The sequence below is a fragment of the Antechinus flavipes genome, chromosome 1, assembly GCF_016432865.1.
Source record: "Antechinus flavipes isolate AdamAnt ecotype Samford, QLD, Australia chromosome 1, AdamAnt_v2, whole genome shotgun sequence".
NCBI lineage: Eukaryota > Metazoa > Chordata > Mammalia > Dasyuromorphia > Dasyuridae > Antechinus > Antechinus flavipes.
The window spans coordinates 230,224,814-230,240,606 of NC_067398.1; the positions used below are offsets into that span (position 1 = coordinate 230,224,814).

Consider the following 15,793-nt stretch of genomic DNA (forward strand, 5'->3'; position numbering starts at 1 on the left):
CGAATCTGAGGGGGGGGAGCCTGAAGATAAAGGGCTGGGGAGCTGGGAGGCGGGGTTGGGCCCTGTGAGCTCCAGGGAGGAAGACAGGGCTATTGCCACATCTAACTGTCTGCAAGGGCCCAGCAGGAGGTCAGACTGGGGGGAGGAGGGGGAGCGGGATGTGGAACACGGGGAGGGGGGAGGGTCGGGGTCCTTCACCAGGGGATGGGGTTGGGAAGGAGGGAGGGAGGCCTCGGCCGGACGTGGGAATTTAAGGGAGCGCTTGGTCGGGGAGAGTCTCAGGGAGGGAAATCTCTCTCAGCCCCAGCAAATTTTGGGGTCGGGGAGGCAGGGAGGGGGGCGGGGACTCCCTCTTGGGAGCCCCCTATGGTGCTCTTGTTGATGCTGGGTGTGGCTTTTCTTCCAGAGGCAGCTGTTGTAATCTACCCTCCTGGGTCTTACCTCCTCCATCTGGACAGGAGATGGCGCCAAGCCTGGGCCCACTTCTCACCTGGAGCTGTGACCAGGACCACCCAGATCGGCAAGGAAGAGAGGAACAGGACCCTTCCTCCCCTTTGATCTGCTGACCTAACCAGAGGCCCTTTCTTTCTGAATGTTCTCATCTGCTTATGGCTAGAGTCCCGTCCACCTCCTGGGTCTCCTCCCTGCAAAGAACCACTCCTCAGAGCTGACCCAGGCTTGCTGACCAATAGGATCCAGGCCCTGGATTTGTGGATCTGGGATCCGTCAGACAAGACAGTCCTTACACCATATCCCTCCCCTGGTAGGGAAGTGTTCTAGGCCTCTCTCACCGGGTGACAGATAGATTGCACAGGGACAGGTGGTGGGAAAGGGGAGCCGGGACAGGGTCTGGGAGTGCAGCAGTGGGGGTGCTTTGTGTCAAGCTTAGATCCTTTTCCTAGCGCTCTCTTGCCCGCTCCTGACCCTGCCGGCTCCTGGGGGGGCACGGCCTGGTACTTGGAGGCCTAAGAGGCCAGGTCTGACTTTGCCTTTGCTCCCTGCCCAACTGCACTGCAGCCCCTGCCCAGGGTGGGTCCATTGGCCCTCGATGGAGAAACGGCCCCGGACTCTTCCTGCCTGGTAAGCTGCATCCGCATTCAGTCCTAGAGAAATAGAGACCGTTTCCAGCCCAGGGGGTGGCCGGAGGGAGAGTGCAGAATGTGGAGCTAGTGGCCTAAAGGGACTGTCCACTCTTCCCTCCATCACCTCTTCCACCCGGCAGGCGAAGAGGAGGGGAAGTAAGAACAAGGCTGGTGTGAGCTGGACTGAGACGTGTGTAATTTCTCGGAAGTTGTGGGGGGGCGTCCCCCATCACTGCTGTCCACATGGTACTTTCCCTTTCTTGCCCGCTATATTCCCAGTAGGATGGATCCGGGCCACCCAAGTGTCTGCTACTGTTTGGTGGGGGAAGGTGTCTGAGTGCGAGCAGGGTTGGAAGAAGGCAACTTTTTGCATGCCCAGTGCAAACCCTGGTTATGTTAGTTTAGTTGAAGAAATGTAAAGTCTTTGGAAACCCCCGGGGCCCTCGGAGTAGCCCCAGGGCAGAGCCCTATTCCTGGTAGAAGCCTGGGAGCAGGTGCAGTGAGGAGCCACGGAGGGGCTTGTGGCCGAGTCCTCCAGCTCTGGCTTGGGGGGTGGGGGGCCTGGAGGCGGAGACGCAGCCCCCGGCTTTCAGATCAGTGACCCAAGCCTTTGGGAACAGCTTGGCCCGCAGGGCTGGTTTCCGGCTCTCCATGGAGCCTGGCTTGATGAAGGAGGAATCCCGGCACTCCCAGATCTTCAGGTAGGGAAGAGAATCTGCTTTTTAAGTCAGTCTTCCCTGGTGAGGCTTGATCAGAGACCCTGCTCTTTTGCTGACCATCTGACTCGGTTTCCTCATCTGTAAAATGATGGGCTGGACTAAGTGATTTCTGCGAGGTCCCTCCCGGCTGGGTCCCCTCCGCCTCCCGAAGGAGCAGCGGTTCCAGGCCAGGAGACAGGCCCCGGCCCGGGCAGAGCTGTGCAGCCGCTCCCCGTGTTGGCTGTCCCAGTGCCCCCTTTTAGCCCCCGATGCCGAGCTCCCTGGTTTTCGTGGACTCGCGGCTCTCAGCCTTGCTCCTGTGTGTTGTGCCCCCTCCCCTGGCAGTGCCAACCCCGGGTCCAGCCCCGTCCCCGGCCCCCCAGGAAGGGTGGGAGGGCCTGCAGAGAAGCCGGGCTCGGCCAGGAGGAGGCTGGGGCGGGGCGGGGCTTCTGTGTATATATATACACGTGTATATATATATGTGTACACACACACTAGTGACACCGCGGCGCATTTATATAGAGCTGTCCACCCTCCTAGTGCTATCTACGCATGTGTGTGTTTGGCTCGCCCACATATATCTGCAGTCTGTGCGTGAGGGGGCTCGTCCTCAGGAGGGCCGGTGGGACGGCAGGCGGCCGGAAAACAGATATATCATGTGTATAAAATATATATGTACTGTTCTATATATATATGTTATATATAATGTATATATGTTTGAGACGTGCTCGCTCTTGTTCACCACATTGGTTCCACCGCAAGCAGCAACCTCAGTCCTCAGGACTCCTGCCCAACGCCCCTCCCCCCCTCGGACGCCCCCCACCCTCACCCGGAGCTGGCATCGTATCACGGAGACCCCCCAACCGGCCCAGGCAGGAAGCCCAGACGCGCAAGCCCCGCCTACTGCATCCGTCCGTCCGTCCGTGCGTGGTCCTCGCTCCGTCTGTCCCTCCGCTTAGCCCGGCCCGCCCGGCCCGCCCGGCTGACAAGCTCACTCTGGACTCTGGAGATGGCCTTCCAGGGCCACTGGGGGGCGCCTCACTTAGCTCCCGACTGTCTTAGTGGCATCATGTACATATGACTGTAAAATGGTAAACCGTGTGTATTATATATTGCCTCATTATATAGTGTATATATATGTATACATATACATATATATAATATATATGAAGACTGTAAATGTTAAGACTAGTGTTCTTATTAGTATATTGCTTCACACTGAAGATTGTGTGTTAACGAGCTGTTTCTAAAAGATGTTTATTTTCCTTAAGAGTAAAAAAAGAAAAAAAACAGGTCATTGCATTAAAAAAACCGTCAATAAAGATACAACAATTGTTTTGGAAGTCTTCGGGCATGGAGTTGTGGCCTCTAACCTCTCTCCTCCCTTCTTCCTGGCAGAAAAGTGGGGGGGGGGGGGGGGCCACAACCGGCCGTGCTGGTGTGCCGAGGACCGAGGCCCTTACCCGCAAGCGTCCGGCAGGGGGAGGGGAGAGAGCCGCGGGAGCCCGCCGCCCCGAGGCGGCTGTAGTCCATGGCCGCCCGCGGGTGGGGGCGCCGCGGCATCAGCTGGGGAAGATGTAGGATCTGGAAACGGGACACCCCTACTCCCCCAGACAAGTCCTGCCCCCTCAAACCTATGGCCCCCCAGTGCCCTAAGAGGGGTAACCCCTGGCCCTGCGCTGGGTTTCTTCCACAACCCCAGCCGCCTTAGGTCAGTGAGTCAGAAAAGCCTCGCCCCGCCCCTCCCCCCAGCCCAGCTCTTCTTGTTTCCTTGCTGCCCGACCAGAGGAACTTGGGAAAGTTTGGGGCAGAGGGCTAGCCTTTGATAGAATATACTCCACGGGCTGAGATAGTGTCGTGGGGAAGGGGACACAAAGCTGCATGGACCGCTAACAGAGGGGGCCCTTGTTTTCCCACTCACCCAGACCATGGGCTCTCCCCCGAGATAGCCCAAGGCCCTCTTCTCCAGGAAGTCTCCTGGGGTGCGTTCATTGCCTGGAGTTTGGACATTCTTTGAAGAACTAGGGAAGGCTGAAAGGATCCAGGAGTCTTTTCTGACTCCCTTTAATCCACTTACATTTCCAGGAGTCAATAATAATCTAAAAAGGACCTATGAGATGTCCCAGTGCAATGCCTGCCATCCTATAGGGCCCTTTCCACTACAAGACATAAGTTTTACTCAAAAATTGAACCCAAATTTTATAAATAATTTCTCCTTTTAATTTTCTGTACAAAACTCTTCTCACACTATGAAAATAAAAGTTTGCGAAGGAAAAAAGTAGTACAGGTGTCTCCCGGGACTTTGGGGAGGCTAGTGCAGTGGCAAGGAGATGTAGTGACGATATATACATATGTACAAGGGTCAGCCACAGAGCCCCTGCTCCCTCTTTTTCCCGGAGTGTGGGCCCATCCCCCCTCCCAAAAAGGCCAGTGAACTTCGGAGGCGAAGGTCTCCTGTGGCCCAGCGGCCCAAGCCCCCGGTGGCAGGGAGGGGCAGGGAGGGGAGTCCGCTTGCAGCAGAGAGCCCGAGGCGGGAGGGGGAGGGCAGGGCCGAAGCCGCGCTTGAGGCAGGAGGGACCAGGAGGGGCTGGAAAGGAGTCAGAAGCAGAGAGGGCCCGGCCCGGCGTTATTTTGGCATGTGAGAGAATACCCAGCAGCTCTCTGAACACGAAGGCCTTTCCTTCGAGCCTCCGCCGCTCCCGGGGGCGAACCGTCAGCCCCAGGACTTCCCCTTCCTCAAAAGCAGCCCATTCGGGAACAGAAAGCCGCGGAAGGTACAGAGTGCACTATTTGGTTCCATTGAGACCAAGCGGCCATTTGCAGTGGCACCTGTGACTTCACCAATAAAGGAAGCTCGCAGAGGCCTTGGAAAACTGCCTGCAACACTGAGTCAGTATCTAGGGGGACTTGAGCTCGTCTTCCTGGCTCGGAGACCAGCGGCCCCCAGCTGGGAGGAGGACCGAATGGAGGCTCTGCCGCAGCCGGTAGGCGCACAGCCCCCTGCAATCTCCCAAGGGACCACCAGAGGTCAGTAGCATCTCACCCAGCAATTTGCAACCTGCCATGATGGAATTGTGGGGAGGCCGACCCATGATCCTTTGGGGAAATGCGTCCCCCCCCTTTCACCTGGGGCCCCTCCAGTCACCTGCACCCCTTCCTGGCTCCCTATCTGAGGGCTGACTGCAAAGTTCTCATTAGCCTTGGCCCATTAAACACAATAAATTACGGGCATCAAATTACACAATGATTAGGTGGGAGGGAGGGGAGAAGGGAAGGCTATTGCTTCAGCCTCCCCCATGGAGGGGTAACCCACCCAAACAAAACGCACACACGCCGCCCCCTCGAGCAGCCACCGGCGTGGCCGGGACCTGTTTGCTCTGATGGGATCGGAGAGCTAGGAAGGTGACCCAGATGAGAAAACGGGGGCTCCAAGGGACAGAACCCCCGGTCCTGACTTTGTGTTTCGCTTTTCCCCATCACGCTGCATGGCTTCTCAAGGTTACAGTGGGGAAGAGAGGGTTTTGAATGAAAAAGGGTCTAGCCCTGTGCTGGCTCCTCTGGTCTCAGGCCAGTGGGGGGGTAGGTTCTGGGTCACCTTGCCCACCTCTGTCCATATCCTGCGTGTCTCTGGAGCCCTGTGACCCGGGGGCCTTGGGGACGTTGCCATGACGAGGTTCTAAGGTTCTGGCCTGACTGGGACCCCGGCAAGCAGAGAGGCCCCGGGCTGGCCCTGGGTGGTCGGAAGTTTCGGGGGCGGGGTGGGTCTGGGACAGGGTCGTCTGGCTGGGATTCTGGAGAGGCGGAGAGGCCCGGGCGGCCCGGCTACCCCGAGGTAACAGTGGTACCGCTGCCCAGCCTGATGATCATCTGTTGGCAGTCATGCAGCATCCTCTTGTCCCCCAGCTTCTCCAAGGTGCGGGCGGCCTCAGCCAACATCCCCACGCGCTGGCCCGGGGCCGACAGGAAGGTGGGGGGCAGGTAACAGCAGGCAAGCAGCAGGGCCTCCGCGTGCTCCCTCTGAGTGGGCCGGGTGTCCAGCTCGCCTGCTGTCGGGTAAGGAGGGGGAGCACAGCCATGTCAGGGCGCGGGAGGAGGGACGAGGCGGCAGCGGGGCGCCGCATGGTGTGTCGGGCAGAGGGACACGCGTACACACACACACACGCACGCGCACCCCCCTACTTCTTCCATGTTCAACCTCATGATGCCGTTAATGGCCCGTGTGGGGCCCGAGCACGGGGAGTGCTCCCAGGGGCCCTAGTGCGCAGAGCGCTAGGTGAGGACTCGTGTTCCCGAGTTCAGATCTGCCCTCAGACACTCACTAGCTGTGAGACCCTGGGCAAGTCACTTCACCCTGCTTGCCTCAGTTCCCTCCTCTGTAAAATGAACTGGAGGGGGAAACGGCCAAGAAAACCCCAAATGGGATCACAAAGCTGCACGCCACTGAAGTGACTGAAAAGTAACACAGGATGTCATTCCTACGGTATCTCCCCGGCCTCACTATGGCAGCTCTTGGCCGAGGAATGTGTGTTAAGGGACGTTTAGATTGATTCCCAAATTAGGATGTGGCTCTAGGACCGGGAAAAGGCTATAACCGGTGCCTCCCAGGTGTGTGTGCATAAATCTTACTTCATTTGTTCCTCACAATAACCTTGGGAAATAGCTGCTTTTATGATCTCATTTTACAGATGAGGAAACTGAGTCGGACAGAAGTTACGTGACTTGGCCAGGATCACACTGTTAAAGTCCGTGGCTCCGTCTGAATCCGGGCCTCCCGACCCCAGACCCAGTGCTCTATCCACTGGGCCATCTAGCCGCCTTTTTGGGAAGAATGCGACTTATTCCTAGGGGAAAGGAGGGGCCTTGGGACTTGCTTCTCAGCCTAGTTTTCTGCCCAGTCCTGCTCCCACACTCACATCCTTTGCTGCTCGGGGACACCCTTCTCCTCAGGCTCCGGTCCAGGAGTTGGTGAGTCCGAGTGGGGCTGGCTCCAGCCATCAGCCGGGCGGTAGCTTCGTGCAAGAAGACCTAACAAAAGGCAGCAGTCAGGGCTTTTGAAACAAGGCCCCCCGCCTATCCCTACGGCCCCTCTCCCCTTCTCAGTCACTCCCATCAGTAGCCAGCAGAGCACTGGCTATCGGAAGGGCGAGCTCTTTGCTAATCCTTCCTTGCTTTCCAAACTTGGCTTGACGCCATCCCTTCTTCCCCAAAGCCTTCCTTGGTCACTCAGCACTTGTGTGCCCACTTTGAAAGCCAGGACCCAATATTCACAGAAAGACTCCTCCATCTTCCCCGTGTTCTGTCTCCCCAAGAAGAATACAAATTCCCTAAAGATAGGGATCCCTCTTATTCCTAATCCCATTATCTCCCCTCTTTCCTTCCCTATAATATCCAAGGCTGGGTAATCAAAGGCTACTTAGTTCATGGAAATAAATTAACTTCTTCCACAACCCATTCCTTCAAAAAACCAACTCAAGTCCCAGCTCCTGCATGAAGCCCGCTTGTGACCTGTTTGGGATACTTCTGCTCCTACCCCTTCCTCCTTCACCTCTGTCTGCCTCAGTTTCCTCAACTATAAAGCGGGGAATCATAATGGTAACTACCTCCCAGTTGGAGGTAAGGCTCCAATGAGGTAATATTTGTGAAATATGTAGTCCAGAGCTCTGTCCCCTGTAGGTGCCTCCCTTCCTTCCTCCTTGACCCTCCTGCCCACCCTGACCTCCCCACACTTAATGCCGGGAGCACGAGACGTCTCTGAATCATAGGCTCCTTGGGCGTCTCTCTACCACGCATGTGAGCGCCAGGTTTCCCTTCTAGACTGTGAATCCCCTAAGGCAGGGACCCGTCTTCTCTCCGCAGTCTGACGCAGCGCTTGGCCGCCGAGGGAGCCACAGTCCCATGAGACAGACTGAAGGGACAGGCGGGCTCGCCCACTCTCACTTGGCCGGGGACAAACAGAAAATACCCCGAGGAGGGGATGGCACGAAGCGCCCGCCCCAGAGTTAAGCGGGAGGGTCAGAGCGGGGGCAACTCACCCTTCTCATGGCAGGCCGGAAGGACTGCGCCAGACGCCGGAGGCTGCTGAGGTCCTGCTGGAAGCCGCGGAGTTCCAGGGCTGAGGCCTGGTGGGCAGAGCCGGGGGGCTGGGTGGTGCCCACCTGCTGCTGCCACAGGCTGGTGCGCGTCACCAGGAGCAGGTCACACAGGAGGAGCTGCACGGCCTGCGTGGCAGACGGGGGCCGGGTGAGCGGGCCACAAGGGATCCCTCTCCCTCTGGGACCCCAGGGCCCGGTGCCCGCGGTGCCAGGGGCCGGGCTCTGTACTGCATTGCTGGGGCATTGCACCAGACAGATACACGCAATGCAACTGCAATGCACTACAGGGGCAGCCGCCACTCGTCTCTAGCCCGCCCGCCCGCCCCAGCCACCCTGGCCACTGAGCCCCTGGGTCCAAGCCAGGAGCTGGGGGCTTCTCTCGGAGGTAGTCTGGGAAGCACAGGACCTCAGAGCTGGGGAAGCTCCTTAGTGGCCACTGTTCCCTGGCCCGCACTCAGGAGCAGTTTTCTGGGAGTGGAAGAGTCAGGGCTCCTTCCCTCTCACCTCCCCCTGCTCTTATTCCCTCAGCAGTGGGGGGAGGTGGGGGGGTTTACCTTGTCAATAGAAGCACCGGCAGTGGCTGCGGAGGGCCCCGTGGTCAGGCTGTCCCGAAGGTAGCTGCTGGCCTTCTCACACTGGCTCAGGCTGGCCTGACCAAGCTCCTGCTTTTGCTTCCCCAAAAGTGCTCTTGCTGCCTTGAAGGAGTGCAGGGCTGCCCGAGGCAGGGGCTTCCTGTGCACAGACGAAGGGCTTCCAAGGTCACTCACAGCCCAAGCCTCCCCCCGACCTGCCGGCACAGCCCTCCCAATGACTCCCTTAATACTATTTAGATGGAGCTCCTTCTCATTTCAAAGGCAGGGATACCTCTTGGAGCAGAATCCCTGGAGGGGACAATGGGTATATATCTGAAGCCCTAAATGGGGGATGGGGGAGCACTAAAGTCTGAGGAAGGGGAAACTTGCCCAGAGGGGAAATGTGACCTTAAGCCCCTTAGTATTTGTTCAGGTATTCTGGGGGAGACTATCCCCCTGGGTTCTGGGCACCCCACTTCAATCTGGCTTGGGAAGGCTATCCCACCTTTGAGTCCAAGAAATTTTGTCCAGGGGTCTGGCTTCATGTGGAAGGTGAAGTTTTGACTGCATGTTAGTAGAAACCCCTGATCTTAGGGCAAACCATGTTTTCCCTTTTTCCCATAAAAGGTATGGAAGGGGAAGGGACTGGGCCTGACAGCACTTACTCCGAAGCCTGCAGAACCTTGGGCATGTACTCCACCATGGGGTAGAGGGACTCTGCCCCCTCGTCATCCCGCTGGAGCCAGTGAATCACCACCGTAATGAGGGACGCCCACCACTTGGCCACAAGATCAGTACCTATGGGATGGAAGAAGAGACAGTCTGTTCTCCACTGTCCTTGATGTCTTCCTCAACTTTTCCCACTGAGGATGGAATAGGAAGTGCACCAAAGTCGTGCCGTTCTTGGGAGGAGGGAGAAGAGGACTTTCTCTGGTCTGTCCTAACCAACCTCAGAAAAATGTGGCTCCCAAGATCGTTACCCATTCTCCATCCCAGCCATTGGGGGGGGGGGGAGGGGGGAGGAAGGGCTTACCGGTGGCAGTGACCATGCTCGAACTGATGGAGAAGTTGAGAGCAGGGGCTCCAGCAGCGTCTGAGCAGCCATTTAGCAGTTGCAGGTACCCAAGGGCATCAGAGAACTCTCTGTAAAGCAGAGCGGGGGAGGCCCATGAAGGAGTGTGGCTTGTGGGGAGGGGGCATGTCAATGGGGGAAGGGTATCCTATCCAACTGGGAAATGCCCAGAGACCTCTCCGCAGCCCAGCGGTGACTAACTCACCGTGGAATCTGGGGCAAAAACGTTTCTTCTCGACTTCAGCTCCCTCACCTGTCAGCTGGGAGTGACCAGCCCGGCCCTATCTACCTCCCAGAGGTGATTCAAATAAGATACAAAAGTGTTTTGAAAAGTATGGAGATACAAACATAATTATTTCGGTTACTGTTAATTTTCAAAGCACTTTGCACAGGAGAGACTCAATGAAGTCCCGGCAGATTGAAAAGGGCGGGAGCCTAGTCCTCAGGATTAATGGACCATTAGTGGGCTCAGTTTGGGATGGGGGAGGTTTCGGAGGGATGCTGCATAGAATGGTGGGTGGAGTCGCTGTGGCTGGAGGATACTAGGATCGTGAAGCTGGGGAAGAATAAAGAGACTGAAGGGACGGGGAGGTTGGAGCAGTGTGGATGGAACTAGAGTGACCAGGTGACACTTGGAAACCATGGGGTGAAAGGCCAGAGCGGGGCTCCTTCAGGGTGTACTCTCACCTGTCCCCATCAGCCGACGCCAGGGTCTCTTCAGGCTTGGCCACACAGCCCAGGGCTTTCTCCAACAGATGCTCCCGAAACAGCTGTGTCACCTGGGCCAGGGGATCCACTACTCCAGAAAAAGAGAGGGGTGAACAACCTCCCTCCTCAAAACAGGCAGCAGAGCCCCTCCCGGAACGAGGAGAGGGTTATGGAAGACCCCAAGATCCTCTGGTGCTCCCAGATGGATGTGGGGGTGAGGACAGGTGCAAAGGCTTTCATTATCCCTTCCCCCCAATCCTCTCAGCACTTTGGAATGGCAGTTGGATAGAAGGGCCAAGGTCTCAGAAACTTAAGAGAAAGAGGGGAGAAGGAATTGAGGGATAGGAAAAATAAGGGCAGGGGGAGAATCACTAATGAGAGAAATGAAAATTTAAGCTACTTGGTGAGTCCATCTCAGAGTATAATCATTAATAAGGGAATGACAAATTAAAGCGACTTGGAGAATCTCTCTCCTATCCTTTAGCTTGGAAAAGAAGATGAAAACTGAAAGTTGCTGGAGGGGTTTTGGAAAGCCAGGCACGCTGGCCGCTGGCTACTATTGGTAGAGCTGTGAACTGGTCCAACCATCCTGGAAAACAATTTGTAACTCTCCCACAAAAAGGCAATAGGTTGTGGGCACCCTTTGGCCCAACAGTGCCCCTGGTAGGCCCACACCCCAAAGAGATTAGAGACAAGGAAAAGACTGCGTCTATAAAAATATTTGTGTTCTTTGTTGTGACAAAAAGCTAAAAACAAAGTAGATGTCCATCAGTTGGGAAACATGGTAGTAGGGAAGAAAGGCTTCAGTTATATGTACAGCTACAGAATAAAATAAGCAGAACCAGGAGAACATTTGACAAGATCATCACAATAATATAAAGAAAACAACTTTATAAAATGTCTGAACTGTGACCTCAGGTTAATGGATGTGTAGGTTCCAGGTCTCTGTGACTGAGAAAGAAAAAGGGAAAAGTCACCTTGCCTACATCTACCCCTACCTACATTCATGCCCACCTCCCTGGCAGAGAGGGGATGAGAAGAACTCCTCCATTTTTAGCATGGCCTGCACGTTGACAAGTTTTGCTTAAAATAATTATTTGCTACGATAGAGCTGTGGCAGAGAGGGGAGGGAGGTAGCAGTGATGACAGAGATACAAAAAGAGCCTATCTTTTAAAACACATATGAAAAAAAGAAATCCAAAAGGGAAACCAAACAAACAGGACAATTTTGTTTGTTTTGTTTAACTCGCCTCTTTTTTTATCCTTGGTACCTGGGCCATAGGCTAGGTGTTTAATAAATGTTTATTGATTATTAAATTAAAATTTGTACATAAAAGAAGTAGTTTTTTATACATGCTATTTCTTGTTCTTTGTATATTGCAAAGCACTATAAATGCTAGCTATTTATTATTATTACTGAAATGTTTGTGTTTGTTGATGTTCATTAACAAAAAAAAAAGGAGAAAAGGACAGGATGAAGGGAAGAGGAAAACAATGAGAAAGGAGAGGAAGTAAGAGAGGGGAAAGAGGAGGAAAGATCAGGACAAACGGGAGGGAAGTAGAGGGGGCAGTTACCTGGGTTCCCTGTAGAGCTATAGAGGCTCTCCCTAGGGGTGCTCCTCACTGCCCAGTCTCCATCCACAAAGAAGCGATGCCCCACAGGATGGCAAAGCCACTGCATGGCAGGGGGCATGGTGCCGCTCTGGGCGAGGCACACCTGGCGGGCACTGCTCAGGAAGAAGCGCTGTGGGCAAGGAGGAGACGGAGTTGTTGCGATGACTGGCCTGGGTCCCACAAGTGACGGGGACCCGCCCAGTTCTGGCCCAAAGGAAGCCTCTTCTGATTGGTCAAGGAGCAATGGGAAACGGTCTGTGAAAGCCCACGGTATGCACGCCGCTCGGTGCTATCACAGGAGGGAGATCGTCCGGCCAAGGGAAGCAAGGCTCTGGGACAGAGCCCTAGCCCACATCCCAGGTCTGAGATCCCCCCGGGTCCGGCCGTGTTGGGCCGGGGGGCCAGCCCCTGCTGCCCTGGCACTGCCCCCCTTACCGTCAGGAAATGGAGGGCCCGAGGAAAACTTGTCTTGACCCGGAGCGCAACAGCCACATAGATCTCAGCTAAGGTTGCCACGGAGATGGCGCTGCCAGCGCACTCAGCCAAGTTGAGGGCACTCAGTGCCAGGTTGATGGCAGCGAGGTGGCCGCTGGTGTACTTCCCTATTGGGCAGAGGGCAGTGAGCGTCATTGCCCTGACTCGGGCAGTGAGCGTCATTGCCCTGACTCGGGCAGACGCCTCTCCCCAGCTCAGTACCAGCCTCGGAGGGGACCCTTGGAGCTCCAGGGGGAGGGGGCTCAGCCCACAGCTGGGGCTGCTTTGTCACTGCCCGCAGGTTCTAGCTCCATTAGCCCGGGACGGGGATCTTCTAGCAGCACCCCCAGGGACGTACCCACCTGTCATATGCAGCTGGTGTAACTTGTGGTAGACAAGGGCTGCATCCCTGGAGCTGGCTCTGACATCCGCCTGCAGCTCCCGATCGCGCAGGAGGCCCCCGGCCCGGTCGGCCAGCCAGCGTCCCACCCAGAGGCGCTGAAGGACGTGGCGGATGAGATTCCAGAGCAGACTGCAAGCCAAGTCCAAATGGGAGGTGGGCAGAGGCCGGCCAAGGGCCCGGAGGGCCAGCCACAGGTTCTGTGAAGCCTGAGCAAAATCCCCCTGAGAAGGAAGGAGAAAGCGATCAGTGCTTAGAGCTTCAAGGGGGCCTCGGCCACAAGTGGGCTGTGTGCGCTGGACAGGCTGGCTGGTTTCTCCCCTGGGATTAATCCTCCCCTAAAACCTACCAGTTACAAAAGAGCCCACTCTCTGCCTCCATTCCCTTTCTCCACACAACCTGCAGAAGCCAATCAATCAGTGGCAGCTAAGAGGTGGAGTGGAGAGAGGGCAAGTCTTGGAGCCAGGAAGACCCCAATTCCGATAACAGAGGGATTCAATCTAGGTGGCTATTACAATAGTCCGAGCAAAAGGTAATGAGGGTCTGGAATATAATGGGCCTGGAAATGGAGGGGAAAGATATTCAGACGGGACAGCTGGCAAGATCTGGCAACCAATTACCAATGAGGAATATGAATAAGTGACTTAAACAGGATTTGAACTCAGATCTCTCCTGGCTCCAAACCCAATCTTCTATCACTCTGCCATCTAGTTTCTAAATGAGAATTGCTCATGTAGATTTGATAAATCATTTTCACAGAAATAACAGCTGAATGAGGGGGACATTGAAGAGAGAGTATAGCATTCTGAGGCACACCTTCCCTCTTCCCAATGATTACTAAAGACACTGGCATCTTGTCAGTCACCAAAGCTTGTCCCCTCAATGTCTGCCATCCTCAATTCTTTGACTCCATCGATCACATCTGTTCTCAAAACTAGACAGCACTCATCACAGCCAGCTCCCTTTCTCCATTCACATAGTATAGTAAACCTCATGACTTCTCAGCTGAACTTATAAGACTTCTTCCTTTCTATCTCTTTCCACTTCTAACTAGCCTCCACTCACCTTCAGCATAGGCTTTCCCAGGCTGCCCCCACCACCTTCCTTTATTCCTTCATCTATTTGGTACAGTTATCCCTTCCACATTGAGACTTTCCCTATACTGGTTTTGCCATATCCCAGCCTAAGAAGTTAGATGGAAATTTTGGGAGAGTTTTGCAGAAACTGCAGATGACACAAAAGACCAGCAGACAACAAAGAAAAAGTTTAAAAATTCATAAATGCATAAAATATAGAGTATTACATAAATCAACCCAAATAATATGAATACCCCATGAAAAAGTTATTTCAGAATTCTTTTCTGGTACAAAAGGAGGGCCAAAAACTTTTATACAGATTTTCTGGGTCATAGGGTTCCATGCTTCTAATCCCCAAGATGCAGAAGGGTAAGTGTATATCTAGAATGCATCTAGTTATTTGTATGTTGTGTCCCCAGGGCAGAGACTGTGTTCTGTTCTGTTTTGTTTTTTAATTTTCTTTGAGCCTCCAATGCTTAACACAGTTTGACACACATTAAGTGCTTAATATGTGCTTACTGATTGACAGAAAAATGAGGAGCCTAAAAAAGACAAGCCTAAGAGCTAGGGAGAAGAGAAGGAAAAAATGTCAAGAAAACTGACAAAGAGAATACTTAGAAGAAAGTAGTCCCTATAAGGTCAAATACTCAGAGAGGTCAAGAAGCAAGAAGGCTTATAAAAGACCAGGGGGGGAAAATTTGGTCATTTTCCTAATTCCAATTGATCATCCCACTCCCCTAACCTGAAGGTAATGGATTGCCATATAGCCAAAGTTAACCTTAGGGGCAGCAAGTTGGAACAGTAGATGGAACACTGACCCTGAAATTAGGAGGATCTGACTTCAAATCCAGCTTCATATGCTTAACACTTACTACCTGCATGATTCTGAGAAAGTCACTTAATGCTAAAAAAAGTTATCCTTAATCTTCATCTCCAGTCACTCTCCAACATCCCAGGCTAATGTTTTTTTCCTCTCCAGATTCCCCTTCCCCACCTCACCCAGGGCCCACACTCTTACCCGTGCAAGATCCAAATCCGCCTGCTTGCGATGTCTCCAAAACAAAACAGAAGGTCCCGAATGGGGCCTGGTGATGGGTTCCCCATAGATGAAGAGGCGGATGAAGGCTGCCAGGACCACTAGCAGATTAAGCATCCAGAAAAACAAAGTAGGCAGTAGCCACTGAGACCAGCTGGGACTACCTGGGAGGAGAGAAGATTGGATGAGGTTAGGGGCCAATAAAATGTTTCTAGCTCCTGGGTCAGCCCACCTGCAGGTAAGCCAGAATCTCATGGTTCCCTTCTTCATTCTTCCCAGCCCCCACAAAACTGTGTTCTCGATAAAGAATCTGTTTTCAGTTGTTTCCACTTCCATGTGAATTTAGAATATTATGGCCTGTGTATGTCTCGGAGAGATGGGCATTTTAATCTTCATCACTGAGTGTGGAGTGAAAAGTTCTCTCTCTGAGACTTACATGAACTGATGCTAAGTGGAGTGAGTAGAACCAAGAGAACATTGTACACAGCAACAACAACAAGATTATATGATGATCAATTCTGAAGGAAGTGGTATTTTTTAACAGCGAGGTGATTCAGGCCAGTTCCAGTGGGCTTGTGATGGAGAGAGCCATTTGCACCCAGAGAGAAGAGGGACTGAATGTGGAACATATATACATAGTATTTTCACCTTTTCTGTTGTTGTATGCTTGCTCTTTATTCTTTCCTTTTTGATCTGATTTTTCTTGTGCAGCATGATAAATGTGGAAATATGTTTAGAAGAATTGCACGTTTAACTTATATTGGATTACTAGGGAGTAGGGGTAAGCGAGGGAGAAAAATTAGTTAACACAAGGCTTTGCAAGGATGAATGTTGAAAACTATCTTTGCATGTATTTTGAAAATAAAAAGCTATTACAATTTTTAAAAAGTATATTTAAAAAAAGTAAAGTTCTCTCTCCGTTAAGTGAATTTGAATGATGGGAAAGACCTTAAATCATCCTTTTTTACC

The 15,793-nt window shown here is 53.6% G+C and overlaps 2 protein-coding genes across 8 annotated transcripts in view; one reads left to right on the plus strand and one right to left on the minus strand.

The window, feature by feature from the left end:
* The window catches only part of RAI1 (retinoic acid induced 1), a 303,155-nt gene extending 300,032 nt beyond the window's left edge, over nucleotides 1-3,123 (plus strand). For 4 of the 5 annotated variants that reach the window (XM_051997617.1, XM_051997612.1, XM_051997626.1 and 1 more), the window contains one exon: nucleotides 407-3,123. In XM_051997617.1, the coding sequence (XP_051853577.1) occupies nucleotides 407-558 (152 nt within the window). In that variant the 3' untranslated portion in view covers nucleotides 559-3,123. The remainder of the gene's footprint in view (nucleotides 1-406) is intronic. The other variant, XM_051997650.1, reaches the window with a different exon arrangement.
* An 854-nt stretch (nucleotides 3,124-3,977) lies between these two features.
* Nucleotides 3,978-15,793, minus strand: part of SREBF1 (sterol regulatory element binding transcription factor 1) — a 58,823-nt gene continuing 47,007 nt past the window's right edge. For 2 of the 3 annotated variants that reach the window (XM_051997665.1, XM_051997682.1), the window contains exons 9-19: nucleotides 14,807-14,988; nucleotides 12,675-12,936; nucleotides 12,274-12,440; nucleotides 11,800-11,968; nucleotides 10,204-10,312; nucleotides 9,478-9,587; nucleotides 9,110-9,242; nucleotides 8,427-8,604; nucleotides 7,813-7,998; nucleotides 6,694-6,805; nucleotides 3,978-5,826 (exon numbers count right to left, since the gene is read on the minus strand). In XM_051997665.1, coding sequence (XP_051853625.1) covers nucleotides 5,603-5,826; nucleotides 6,694-6,805; nucleotides 7,813-7,998; nucleotides 8,427-8,604; nucleotides 9,110-9,242; nucleotides 9,478-9,587; nucleotides 10,204-10,312; nucleotides 11,800-11,968; nucleotides 12,274-12,440; nucleotides 12,675-12,936; nucleotides 14,807-14,988 — 1,832 coding nt within the window. In that variant the 3' untranslated portion in view covers nucleotides 3,978-5,602. The remainder of the gene's footprint in view (nucleotides 5,827-6,693; nucleotides 6,806-7,812; nucleotides 7,999-8,426; nucleotides 8,605-9,109; nucleotides 9,243-9,477; nucleotides 9,588-10,203; nucleotides 10,313-11,799; nucleotides 11,969-12,273; nucleotides 12,441-12,674; nucleotides 12,937-14,806; nucleotides 14,989-15,793) is intronic. The other variant, XM_051997676.1, reaches the window with a different exon arrangement.